This window comes from Cryptococcus neoformans (genome assembly GCF_000091045.1).
Source record: "Cryptococcus neoformans var. neoformans JEC21 chromosome 5 sequence".
NCBI lineage: Eukaryota > Fungi > Basidiomycota > Tremellomycetes > Tremellales > Cryptococcaceae > Cryptococcus > Cryptococcus deneoformans.
In genome coordinates, this window is record NC_006687.1 from 50,001 (window position 1) to 61,799 (window position 11,799).

Here is an 11,799-nt window from a genome sequence, read left to right on the forward strand (position 1 = left end):
AAACAAGCACGGGACGCACAGGCCGCCGACGCGCCCCTCGCCTGGGAGACGATCCCGCTGCCTCCCGCCCATGTCCTCTCCCACCGTACGCCCCCCCCCCCTCCCCCCCTCTGGCTAATGAGTACGACAGTGACAGACGCACACTGCCACCCGACAGACCTCGCCCATCCCCCCGCGGTATACGACATCCTCGCCCTCGGCGGACTCGCAGCCATGGCGACCGCGGCGGACGACCAGGCGAAAGTGGAGGCGCTGGGCCGGGAGAGGCAGTGGTTCAGGGGGGACCCGGGCCGGAACGAGGGACGCGGCAGGGGGAAAGGGAAAGGGGGGGCAGGGGTGGGCGTGGTGGCGTGCTTCGGATACCATCCCTGGTTCACCCATCGCTATACCCTCTCTCCGCCGTCCGCCATCCCTTCCAGGCGGGACCACTATACCTCTCTCTTCCTCCAATCCGCCCCTGCCAAGTCCACCTCCAGCGACCGCCCAGACGAAAACACGCTCGAAACCCTGTTGGAAACCCTCCTGCCCTTCCTCCCCGACCCAACCCCTCTCCAGCCCTTGCTCCACACCCTCCGCCAAAACCTCGTCAAGTTCTTGGACGAAGGGAGACTGACAATGCTGGGAGAGGTGGGGCTGGATGCGAGTGCGAGGCTGAGGTGGCCGGTCGAGGCGAGAGGTATCTGGGAGGAGATGTATGGGAAGGGGAGGAAGGAACTGGAGCCCGCGCCAGGGGAAGGAGAAGAATGGAAACGCCTGACACCGTTCAAAGTCCCCATCGCACATCAACGTGCCGTCCTTGAAGCTCAAATGGAAATCGCAATCGAGCTGGGTGTCAACATTTCATTCCATTCTGTCGCTTGTGCTGGTACGTCCCCACGTCTTCCATTCCATCTCCTGATATATCCAATATATATATATATTTAGGCCCGACGATGGATGTTTTAAACAGTATGAAAACCAAACACGGCCCCCACTTTATCCGGCGCGTAAACGTTGATCTTCATTCCGCCGGGGGATGGAGTCCTCAGTTCTGGACACAGGCTCAAGTACGTCTTTCAGCCTCTTCCATTTTCTCTCTTTTTAAAACATTTTCCCAACAGAAATCCCTTCCCAACCTATACGCATCCCCCTCCATCCCCATCACTTCCCGCTCCCCCTCCGCCCCATCTCTCATCCGCGCCATCGCCCGCGATAGAATGCTGGTAGAGTCGGACACCCATGATGCGAGGTTGAGTACAAGGTACGTTTGGGCAGCGACAGAGTGGGTGGGCAGGTTGAAAGGGTGGAAGGTGGAGGGTTTGGATCGCAATCGGGATTGTCCAAGGGTGGAGGAAGACTGGGAACTAGAAAGCGAAGAAGAAGCATACGACCATCGTGGAAAACCTATCGACCCTGCACCAGAAGAAACATGGACCGTTCGGACATTGGAGAGGAACTGGGCACGGTTTATGCGTCTTTTAGATTGATTGAATTGACTTTTGATGCATAAACCTTTGGTCCGATTCCTTGCACAGCCTTCCTCATTCTAGATCAGTCATTTTATTCATCCAGTTCAGCTCAGTCCATCAAAGTCCAAGTCTAAGTCTAACATCATCTCTAGCCGTGGCCCTCACAGTCTTCCTTCGATGGCAGACGATGAAGTGAAGAGAATCAATCAACAAAGCATGGGAGGCATTTCGAGTGATTAGCTCGTTTACGACCTAAAACATCATGTAAATTACCTTTCTACTCTGAGTAAGGCGGGAGGTTATTGAGAAGGCTACGGCTCACCTGTGCCCAGACTTTTGACTTTTCTCATCACAATCTTGTACACTGCTCTCTGAGACTGTTTGTACAAAGGTGCTGCATGAATACCAGTTCGACATTGACCACCATGGTGAAGATTGCTCCTTTCTTCGCCTCTACAAGACGACGAGGAGTGATGCGTACCGGAGGGGACGATCGAGAATTGAAACTCTGAAGGCGTAAATCCGGCTTACCGGCAGAGGGCTAAAGATCGTCACCCCACGATCTGTAATGAGTGAGTGGTGTCTCGATCTACTTGCCTTTCTTCCTCTCGTCCTCCACCTTCTCTTCCTCCTACTCCCGTTCCTCTGTATCCTTACACCTGTAAAACCAATCCCCGAGAGTTCCATGAGCAGGAGGTTGGGATAAAATGGTGGTTTGGGGCTGAACGGATGAAGGCATGCTGGTCATTGTGGGAGCGATTATGGTGAAGATCGAAAGAAAGCGTGATAGAAAAAAGTGGTCAACAAGTTTAGCACGATTACACGCCAAATAAGTTGAATGATATGATTCCGCCCATGGATTTTGGCACGCGGCATTCTCAGATCGCCAGCCGCTGACCTTTTTGGTTTTAGCTGATTTTTGCATACACAAAGCTAGCCGCCGCAGCTAAAAGTACTATGCAGCCCCTACACCGCCATCCAAACCATGCTACAGTTTGTCAGAACCCAGCCAAACCAGTCGAGGTTCCTATAGAATCCTTTCCTAACACTCTTCAACCGCCTTCTCCTGCCCTTCTCTCTCAGCCCAAGCAATGAGACTCCTCATGATCCCCATCGCTCCATGCTTGTAACTCCCGCCGAACATGTATGTGTGCTATTCATTTTCCAATAAATAGTCCGAGAGATTGAAGAGAAGATGGTTGGATGGTTAGCGGCATGCCATTGTAAGGAGAAAGTAGACAACGTACGTTCAAATGATGATACAGTTCGTACAGTTTCTGGCGTTCATCGTAATACGGCGAGCTGCGTGGGTGGACTTGGTGATACTCATCGTAGAATTCGTAACTAAAGCCTATTTGTTTCATCGGTCCAATCCGATCGAAGAGAAGAGGTGGACAAGGGAATGGGAAGGAAGGAGAAAGAAAGGTCAGCACATCTTACGCGTGTTTTGGAAATAATACACAAGCAGAATAAGAATACAATAGACGTACCACCAAACATATGGGTAATCCCCAAATCTGCTTCATTATGCCCGTAATACGAGGCCGGATCAAAGATGACGGGTGAAGATGTCGTTTCATCGTAACCAGCATTACCCGACCAAAGATCGCCGTGCAGAATAACAGGCTGTGGGGCTGGAGAGAATGAGTGGAGAAGGAGGGGGACCGCTCTGATTTCGTTTTATTGAAAAGTTAGCCACAGTTCACAGAATGCGAGGGAGAGGCCGAAGGGCAGGGCGGTGGGAATATGGGACATGGGATTTGTTTACGCACTTTCTTTTCATGTCTTCCCACAACGCATTGATCTCTTTATCCCCTATCCTATTTACCAAGTTCCCTAATCTCCTATCTCTCCAGAACACCTCCCAACTTTCTTCCCATGTATTATCCTGCTCTGTCGCTCCACAATGCGTCGGCACCGGGAACCCATACTTGCCTTCATACCCTTCAGTCCCCTCTGGCGGCGGCATATGCATTTGCGCAATTTTCGACCCCAATCCTCACTGAGTATGACCTCCACGCGCAGAGGACAGGTCAAACCACTGAGTCACCATCGTCCCTTCTTTCCCGTCGGGAGATACCTCAAACCCGAGCAGTTCGGGCACGAGACCGGTGGACGTTTTGGACATGGCAACGAGAGAGGCAACTTCCCCGCGCATTTCCGGGACATTTCGATCTGTCTTTGTGAAATATTGTTTACCGGTGGTGGAGTGGGTGATAATCAAACCGGAAGTGGACGCGGCGATGGATAGCTCCTTCGCCGGGATGTGAGCGGCTTTGAAAATGTTTGCGATGGGCTGTGTGATCGTTGGCATTGTATCAAGTGAATGTTAAGAGTTACCTAGAGTGCACAGGATGGTTAGAAGTATATATACATGAAAAGTGACGTTGATATCGCGAAGATGGCCGATGAAAAGGGTTCTCATGGACGACCCCGGAAGACAAGGTGTAGATGTGATATCATAATTCGGCTGGACTCGCAAGGTGGAGGGGTGCTAATGTTTTACGTAAATGGGAATATTACATAATAGGGCTGGTAGCATTCTCTACTTCGCAGCAACCAGTGATAGGAGGTTATGCTTATGCATGAGTATGGGTTAGAAACTCATAGGGTCGCTTATATACAGACAAGGAATGCATGCATGCCTATCGGAGTTCCGAAGAGTACAAAAGAGCCGTTTACGAATGGGGGGTGTATTTGCGCACGTGTGTAGGGAACCTCCACCGCTGCGCTGTGGACCACTCTCCCGACAACTCAACAATTCGACAACTCGACATCCAAATCACTCCTTGCTTCGCTCCAGCCAGTGTCCCCTTCCACCTTTCTCCAAGCTCTCCATTTGCGATGAAGGTACAGCTTTCTGTCCACCCACACCACCCATGCTGACTCCCTCAATAGTTTGGAAAGACCATCCAGTCTCAGCAAGTCCCAGGATGGGGAGAATATTATCTCAATTACAAAGTCCGTTCCCGCAGTCATCCATCTCCTCCGCTACAAACCACAAAACTAACCCATACCTAGGCTCTCAAGAAGATAATTAATTCGTACGCAGCCGGCCGTCCTGCGTCAGATGCATCCCTCCTGTCTCTCGGCCTCCGTCCCGCTCGACTCCCAGTAGCGATCACCGACACCAACACAACCTCATCACTCCCAAATTCCTCCCATCCACCTAGCTCGTCAGATGTCGACACAGATGCGGAACATGTCAATATTCAAGACTTGGAGCCTTTACCGCCTCAGACGGCCCCTCCGGGAAATACAAGCAGCGGGTTGATGGGTCGGAATCCGATGGAGAGTGCAGGGCGGAGTGAGAGTTTCAAAGCACATCGAGATGTCTTTTTCTTCACACTCCAAAGAGAGCTTGAAAAGGTGAGCCTATTCAGCTGGCAGATCCGGAAAATTAATTAATTTCATTCTGTCTAGATCAACGCATTCTATCTCATCAAAGAACGTGACCTCCGTCTCCGCCTTCTTTCCCTCTTGTCCAACCGCAAACGTCTTCTTCAAAACTCTTCATCCACTACACCCGATACTTCTGACGGCCTCCCACCCACTGGCGCTCGGCGTGACGCAGAGTGGGCGAGCCTCGAAGAAGGCTGGCGTCTCTTTGAACGCGATCTCGGCAAGTTGCAAGGGTTTATCGAAATCAACGCCACCGGCTTCCGTAAGATCTTGAAGAAATGGGATAAGCGGAGTAAGAGTAATACCAAGGAACTTTATCTTGAGCGGCAAGTTGAAGTACAGCCTTGCTTTAATCGAGAGTTTATCGCCAAACTCTCCGATATCGTTGCTGCAAATCTTATCGACGTCGAGAATGGGTCTGAACACCTTTCAACAGCGTTTTTGGAAAGAGATCCGTCATCTTTTAGTGGAGCCAACTTTGCCTCTACCGACGTTATGGCGGGTGGAGTAGGCGTAGGGAGCAATAGGAGTGTGGATTTCGATATCGATTCGACTCGAGCTCTTGCCTTGGATGCTCTTGCAGATCTCGAGGCGAACCTTATCAAAGCCATCTCAGCTGGCCACGACGCTCTTATCGACTGGGTCAAGGTCGCTCATGCTCGTCAGCAACGCCAACGTCTCTCCCAATCCACTACCGACCCGAGCTTGATGCGTATCCTCTGGCAATGCGCCCTCCACGCCCCTCCTACTCTCCTCCCCTTCGTCCTTTCCTCGCTCGAATTGGACTATAACTGTATCGACAATATCAACGGCCGAAGTATTCTACACAAGGCGTGCATAGTCGGTTCGCTCCCCCTGGTTGAGCGCTGTGTAGAGAATTCCCCAGGGTTGGTAGAGAAGAACGACGTATACGAGCGTCGGCCGTTACATTACGCCGCGATGCACGGTTTCGCCGAAATCGTTTCTTTCCTCTTACAAACCTCTTCCAACTCATCCGCAGCCGACCATCGAGAATCGGCCGAACCGTCACCGACGGATATGGACGGCTACACCCCGCTCATGCATGCTATCCAGCGAGGTCATCTCGCCGTCGTTCAGATCTTTGTCAGTGACGAAATTACAGATGGGGACCGCGAGAGGATCACGCTCGAGCCGACAGCCATGTCGAACGACCTGATCCCCCTCTCGCTCGCATGCGAGCACGGCCACGTCGAAGTCGCCCGCCTTCTCCTCCAACGTGGCGCGAGAGTCATCCCGAACTCTGAAGGTCTTTACCCGCAACATTTGGCTGCTAAAGCCGGACATTCCGCCATCTGTCAGTTGCTGGTAGAAGAAGGTGGTGAGGAAGGAGGGGGTAAAGACAGGAAGGACAAGTATAACCTCTGGACACCCCTGCATCATGCTGCGATAGGTGGTGAAGAAAGACATCTGGAGTGTGTTAAAGTGTTGGTGGAGAAGGGAGGGTGTGATGTGAATGTGCCGGATGAGTATGGGAAGAGTGCGGGGTGGTATGCGGCGTGGTTTGGTCACGTGGAATGTTTGAACTATTTGAGAGATCATGGAGCGAGGTTGGGAGGGTCTGGAGGTGGTGATGTAACGGCAACAGGCACTGGGGGTGCGGGAGCGCAAGTGGGAAGAAGAAGGGAGGACGGGGAAGAGACGGAAGAGGAGATGGAGGTAGATGAGATGGGAGGTTTGGGACTGGCAGCAGACCCGCAGATGGGGGGGTTGTCGCCCGGTTCAGATTTAGAATTGGACCCTCCTGCCGAAGAGTTTGAATTGATACCTTCGCTCTCTTTACCTCCGCCCATCATTCCGTGAGTTCGCTCCTGCCCATTTATGAAGTCTGCCTCTTTGATCTTTTGCTAATGATTCTAAAATAAAAAAAAAGCTTGAGAGTGTACGGCCACGAATTCCTTGCACAACGATGCCTCATCCAACTCTCTCTCGGACATCGTATTACCTCTTCCTTCCCACCATGCAACTCCAACACCCCAGCTCACACTCATTCCCACGCGCCCGCTATCAAGCTCTACTCACGCTCTGGTTCGGGACAAGAGACCCTTCACCTTTGGTCTTCGCTAAAGCTGGTCATGACCTCCAAATCCGATATCTCGGCTGTGCCGCACAGCGTCATCCTCCCGCTCGCGGATGAGCGTGAAGTCTTCTCCTTCCACGCACAAGATCTCGACCGATTCACCCTAGAACTTTCACTTTACCCTACGTTTGGCTCAAAAGTCATCGGCCGTGCTATCCTCTTACCCGGTACGTGGAAGGATATAAAGTACCACAAACAACTCCAAGCGCCGCTGCTAGACCATAATCTCAAAGCTATCGGCGAGGTAGCATTGGAAGTAAGCTGTATAACGCCATTTGAAGGTGCGCAGCTGGAAATCGGAGGGAGGGTTGAGACATATTGGAAATCTAAAGTCGTCAAAGGTGATTCGGCGCAGGACCACGCCCATTTGGCACCGAACAAACCTTTGAGTGTCTTTTCATCGTCAGGTGCTGTGGCGGGGGCGATAGGAGCCGCTGCTGCAGGTGCTGTTGGGCACGGCGTTGGTCTTGAAGAAGGTAAAGTGAGCGATGTGGGTGTCAGCTCCGGTGCAGACACGGGCATGAGCACGGTGCCAGCAGCAGGAGCTGCAAGCGGTGGCGGTGGTGGGGAATCGGCGTTGGTGACAGCAAGTTCGCTTTCAGGCGAGTATGTGCATGTGGTAGTACAGGTGACGAAGGATGGGGTACCTGTGGTGTACCCCCATGGAAGATTACCAGTGAAAGAATTTGATTTGGGCGTGTCGGATGTGACGTATGATCAGTTTATGGCGCTCGCTACACGATTAGGGCTTGCGCTTCAACCACCATCCTCCTTAAGTTACCAATCAACAGCGTCTGATTGGTACAATCTCCTCTCCTCTACCCTCGCCTCTCTTACTGACGTCCTCACCCTCCTCCCTCACGAAATTGGTATCAACCTCCGCCTTCGGTACACGCGCGAGGTCGATTCGTCATCTGTTGGTAAGAAGGTAGGAAGGGAGAGCGGTGAAGTGAACAAGTGGGTCGATACGGTCTTGGACAGTGTGTATGAGGTTGGAAAGAAAGTTGGTGGTGAAGGGGGGAAGGCGAGGAAGATTATCTTTTCGAGCTTTGATCCAGTAGTCTGCACAGCCTTAAACTGGAAGCAGCCAAATTGTAAGCGTCCCCCTCCTCCTTTGGTCATCTTAATCATGTGGGGAAAATGCTCCCATGCTAATCATCTTTTATTTCCCCCAATACCAGATGCTGTCTTTTTCGCCTCCTACTGCGGCGTCTCTCGTCAATCCTCATTGCCTACTTCAACTTCCATTAGATCTTCAGACAGAGACACCACCCACGGTCCATCTCCTTATATCACTGGCGAGCATGGGCAAGGAGGCAGACCTACTAGACGGCTTATACCAGCTCCTCGGGAAGAAGAATCAGATGTGAGGTGTCTTAGTGTGAGAGAGGCTGTCAACTTTGCAAAGAGCAGAAACTTGTTGGGCGTTATCCTCGAGGCATCGACTTTGGTATGTTCACAATTTCTTGACCCGATCCTTTACGATCCTTGTTGACAAGACTATCGTACTTGTTCCTCTTGGACAAAAACAGTCCGCCGTCCCCTCGCTTGTTGCATCGGTTAAAGATGCTGGCCTTCTTCTTGCAGCCTTTGGTGAGCCTGCCGATATAAGCGTGTTGAGACAGGGTGCGGACGACGGGAGGACTATAGATGCGTTCGTCCTTGAAGGGTAAGTCGTCTTTGTGTCTTCATACTTCGCGTAATGCCTCGTAACGAGTGAGAGCTGATCAGTTCTCGGTGATAGGATTATGACCCTTACTATTTAAGGTCTTGAAGGGTGGCTTAACGGAATTTGACAGTGTTAGATTTGTTGTTCAACAATTGCTCTTAGGGGAGATAAAGCAAATGGAAACAATTAAAGCTTCTGTATCTTTGGCCGAAAAGAGATGCATGTAACTGTAATACTAGCTGATGCTGAATAATATAGTAACTGGACTTGTAAAATTTATCGAGAGGGGGGACAAATTGAAGTTAAATATTCGAGGAATTCGAGTATCATGGTGGACCATATCGAGGGAACGCGGACAGCCGACGAACTATATAATAGCGACCAGATCACCCCGTCAGTCTCGACGGTGGAGCTGAAGAGCGGATATTTGTTATCATGAAAGATTATCATTAGTACCGAACGATACTGTGAAATCAGCAAAAGCTCAATTTTTTGACTCAAACAGTCCGAATGAGAATCGAAAACCACTCTAAAATGGAGACTACCTATTCGAAACCTTGTAACATCTCACAATAACAGATGGGTGATGGTGATGAGAGGGCGTAATGAGCAAGGAGTGGAAAGAAACGAATGCACATATTACAATCTTGACTCTGTTATGGTGAGTCAGTCTTAATTCTTTGGAGCTGCAAGCTTCGGCCAATTATAGAAGCATCCCGTTTCCCATTTCGCATTATTTTTACCATTCGGCGAGCGGTTCATAAGATCGGTTACCTTCACCTTGATCCTCATCGCGAAGTTACAAAGATGTGATTAGTAGGATTCGATAATTATTAATAAGAGATAAATAAACCCATTTGCATGATATCTCAATACTCAATAATCCCCAAACAAGCTCACACAACATACCGGAACCCTGTCCCTCGTCAGTCAGTCTCTTTTCCAATACCAAAAGGTAGAAAATAACTTACCAGGTGCCAAATCGTATTTATCCCCCACATCGAGATAAGTGCCCCTCGGCGGCCTTCCGCCTTCCCTCTTATCACGCCTTCGGTTCTCCCATCGGAAGTATGTTGTCATGATCAACGCGATGACCAGACCAAGTGCATTGAATGCGATATTGATTGATGCTCCTTTTGTGTACTGTGGTCCTTCGGCCGTGGGGAATCTAGAATTAATTGGATATGAAAAAAGAAGTCAGCGCGTTGTCTTCATAAAAAGAGAGAACAACTTGGAGCAACGTACAGGAAAGCTGAAGTCAAAGAAAGACATTGGCCGATAGTATTAATCACTCCCAAACCAGTCGCTCGTTGACTCTGATTCGCTGTCGCTCCACTGAGCCAGCTGACAAGCAGGGGGAGATTGGCATATCCCGCTGTAACGATCAAGATACAAGCAAAGTATCTCGCGGAGTAGTGGGTCGTAGCGGGTACAGAGAGAAGGACGGCCCAGCCGACAAGGCCGAGGATGAAGACTACAGCGATGGGGATCCCTCGGGTTTGACGACGATCAGAGTAAGTGGTCAGTAAGAGCATGAAGACTAAGGCGACTGCGTAAGGAGGGACGGTGAACAGCTGGGCTCGGGCATTGGAGTATCCTAAATAGATGGTGAGCTATAAATGCTAGGTACTAAGCTGAACAATGAACATGACGTACCGAAACCCTTAATGATAGTGGGTAGGAATCCGCTCACAGAACCGAGGGTTAGGTTGATGCAAGCGTACCTAACTAACGTCAGATCGGTTGAACTGTTTCGATAATGCAGCGCAGAATCACTCACTCGACAGCCATAACATACACCTTCCAATCCGTCACAGCCCTCTTAACTGCCCTCCAATCGATACCCACTTCCTCGACATTATTCTCCCCATTCAGTCGCGTCAGACAGATGGTTCGTTGCTCTTCTGTGAGGTACTTGCTCGTTTCCGGCCGGGTAGGCATGAAAAAAAATACACAGACAGCCAAAATAACAGCAGGGCAACCTTCAATCAGAAAGAGGATTCTCCATTGCGGTATCGGGCTGTTGGTGATATTCGATACACCAAAAGAGATCAACCCTCCAAAAGCACCGGATACTGTCCCTGCTGCCACGAATAACCCAACACGCTTAGCGAGATCGCGCTTAGTATACCAGAACGAGAGGTACAAAACGGTCGCCTGGCCAGACATAGCTTCACCGATTCCGACGAAAAGACGGCATACGTAGAGACCAGCTTTGTTGAAGGCAGCAGCTTGGCACGTTGCCGCGATGGACCAAATGAGCGCGCCACATGCGATAGAACGGGAGGGGAGATAGTATTTGGCGAGGAGAGTGCCGGGTATCTACCATTGTCAAGGCTTGCCCCTACGCGGTAAGATAGGAACATACTGAGAAAACGATATACTGAGAAGAGCTGTTAATTGAGCTCAGGAGGAAAAGGGCCCACTTACAGTAACAAAGAAACAGGCAAGGGCGATGGAGTAGTTCGTGTCACTACCCTCTAGGACTTCCTCTTGCAGACCTTGAAGCCTCGCATTGGCGCTGCTTATAGTATGAGCGGATTGAATGTATGGATATCTGTAGCTCTCACATGTTTCCTCTATCAAGATACGCTCCGAGATAGATCAAAGTAGCAAACGGTAAGATGGCAGCGTCTACGAAACAGACGTCAGATGACAACCAACCGGTCAACAAGGTAAGGACAAACCAAGTTTCCAAAGCAGCCTTCTTTCAGCTTTCTTCAGCTCCTTTTTGTGTACCAACCCGGCATCACTATCCGCATACTTCGAGCTCCTGGCTTCGACGTCAGTACCTGCAGTGTATCCGCCTCCTTCAAATGACTGCTTGTCGGTCTCGTTGAGATCGAGTTGAGCGCCTTGCTTCTCTTCAATAATTGTTGGTTCCGGATGGAAACTCGGCTGTGAAGTCATGATTATTCCACTTTGTACTTGGGTCTGTTGAATCTGCTTCCCGTGAAAAGCTGGCCTGTTAGACTCCTCGACAACGAGTTGGAGTTGTTGTAATATGTGTTTCGATTACCTTTTGCTTACGGAGTGAATCCACAACCAGGTATTGTATGGCTTGTTACTGATTGACTGTAAAAAGGGATCCATCTTGCTCGTTCTGCCGGTAATGAGTTTTACGGCGGTGGATTAACTGAAATGCCGAGTCAAAGAGCCAAAAGAACGGCTGAAAATAAATC

General features: G+C 50.3%; 3 protein-coding genes and 1 pseudogene across 3 annotated transcripts in view; 2 read left to right on the forward strand and 2 right to left on the reverse strand.

Annotated features, from left to right (window-relative positions):
• The window catches only part of CNE00230 (conserved hypothetical protein), a 1,532-nt gene extending 42 nt beyond the window's left edge, over positions 1-1,490 (forward strand). Inside the window, exons 1-3 of the mRNA XM_571085.1 lie at positions 1-865; positions 925-1,046; positions 1,101-1,490. The exon at positions 1-865 is cut by the window's left edge and continues 42 nt beyond it. Coding sequence (XP_571085.1) covers positions 1-865; positions 925-1,046; positions 1,101-1,466 — 1,353 coding nt within the window. The 3' untranslated portion in view covers positions 1,467-1,490. The remainder of the gene's footprint in view (positions 866-924; positions 1,047-1,100) is intronic.
• Positions 1,491-2,299: 809 nt separating this feature from the next.
• Positions 2,300-3,788, reverse strand: CNE00240 (annotated as a pseudogene).
• Positions 3,789-4,249: 461 nt separating this feature from the next.
• CNE00250 (cyclin-dependent protein kinase inhibitor, putative) lies at positions 4,250-9,253 on the forward strand. The gene is made up of 8 exons (XM_570719.2): positions 4,250-4,298; positions 4,347-4,409; positions 4,470-4,817; positions 4,872-6,667; positions 6,742-8,042; positions 8,130-8,398; positions 8,481-8,617; positions 8,693-9,253. Exons 1-8 carry the CDS (start codon positions 4,293-4,295, stop codon positions 8,712-8,714), a joined length of 3,942 nt encoding a protein of 1,313 aa, XP_570719.2. The 5' UTR covers positions 4,250-4,292; the 3' UTR covers positions 8,715-9,253.
• Positions 9,254-9,484: 231 nt separating this feature from the next.
• On the reverse strand, positions 9,485-11,692 carry CNE00260 (hypothetical protein). Its single transcript, XM_570721.1, has 9 exons — positions 11,305-11,692; positions 11,188-11,251; positions 11,048-11,138; positions 10,986-11,000; positions 10,398-10,939; positions 10,274-10,341; positions 9,863-10,214; positions 9,589-9,785; positions 9,485-9,533 (listed from the first exon to the last, which is right to left on the reverse strand). The coding sequence occupies exons 1-9, from the start codon at positions 11,525-11,527 to the stop codon at positions 9,514-9,516; spliced, it is 1,572 nt and encodes a 523-aa protein (XP_570721.1). The 5' UTR covers positions 11,528-11,692; the 3' UTR covers positions 9,485-9,513.
• Positions 11,693-11,799: the final 107 nt, after the last annotated feature.

Bases quoted from the DNA above. Each gene is read 5' to 3' on its own strand.
- CNE00260 (XM_570721.1), bottom strand. From the start codon at position 11,527: ATGACTTCACAGCCGAGTTTCCATCCGGAACCAACAATTATTGAAGAG. The intron at 11,139-11,187 runs GTGAGAGCTACA...TACTATAAGCAG, and splicing joins TATCTTGATAGAGGAAACAT to CGCCAATGCGAGGCTTCAAG. The intron at 9,534-9,588 runs GTAAGTTATTTT...GACGAGGGACAG, and splicing joins TAAATACGATTTGGCACCTG to GGTTCCGGTATGTTGTGTGA.
- CNE00250 (XM_570719.2), top strand. The intron at 8,043-8,129 runs GTAAGCGTCCCC...CCCCAATACCAG, and splicing joins AAACTGGAAGCAGCCAAATT to ATGCTGTCTTTTTCGCCTCC. The intron at 8,399-8,480 runs GTATGTTCACAA...GGACAAAAACAG, and splicing joins TCCTCGAGGCATCGACTTTG to TCCGCCGTCCCCTCGCTTGT.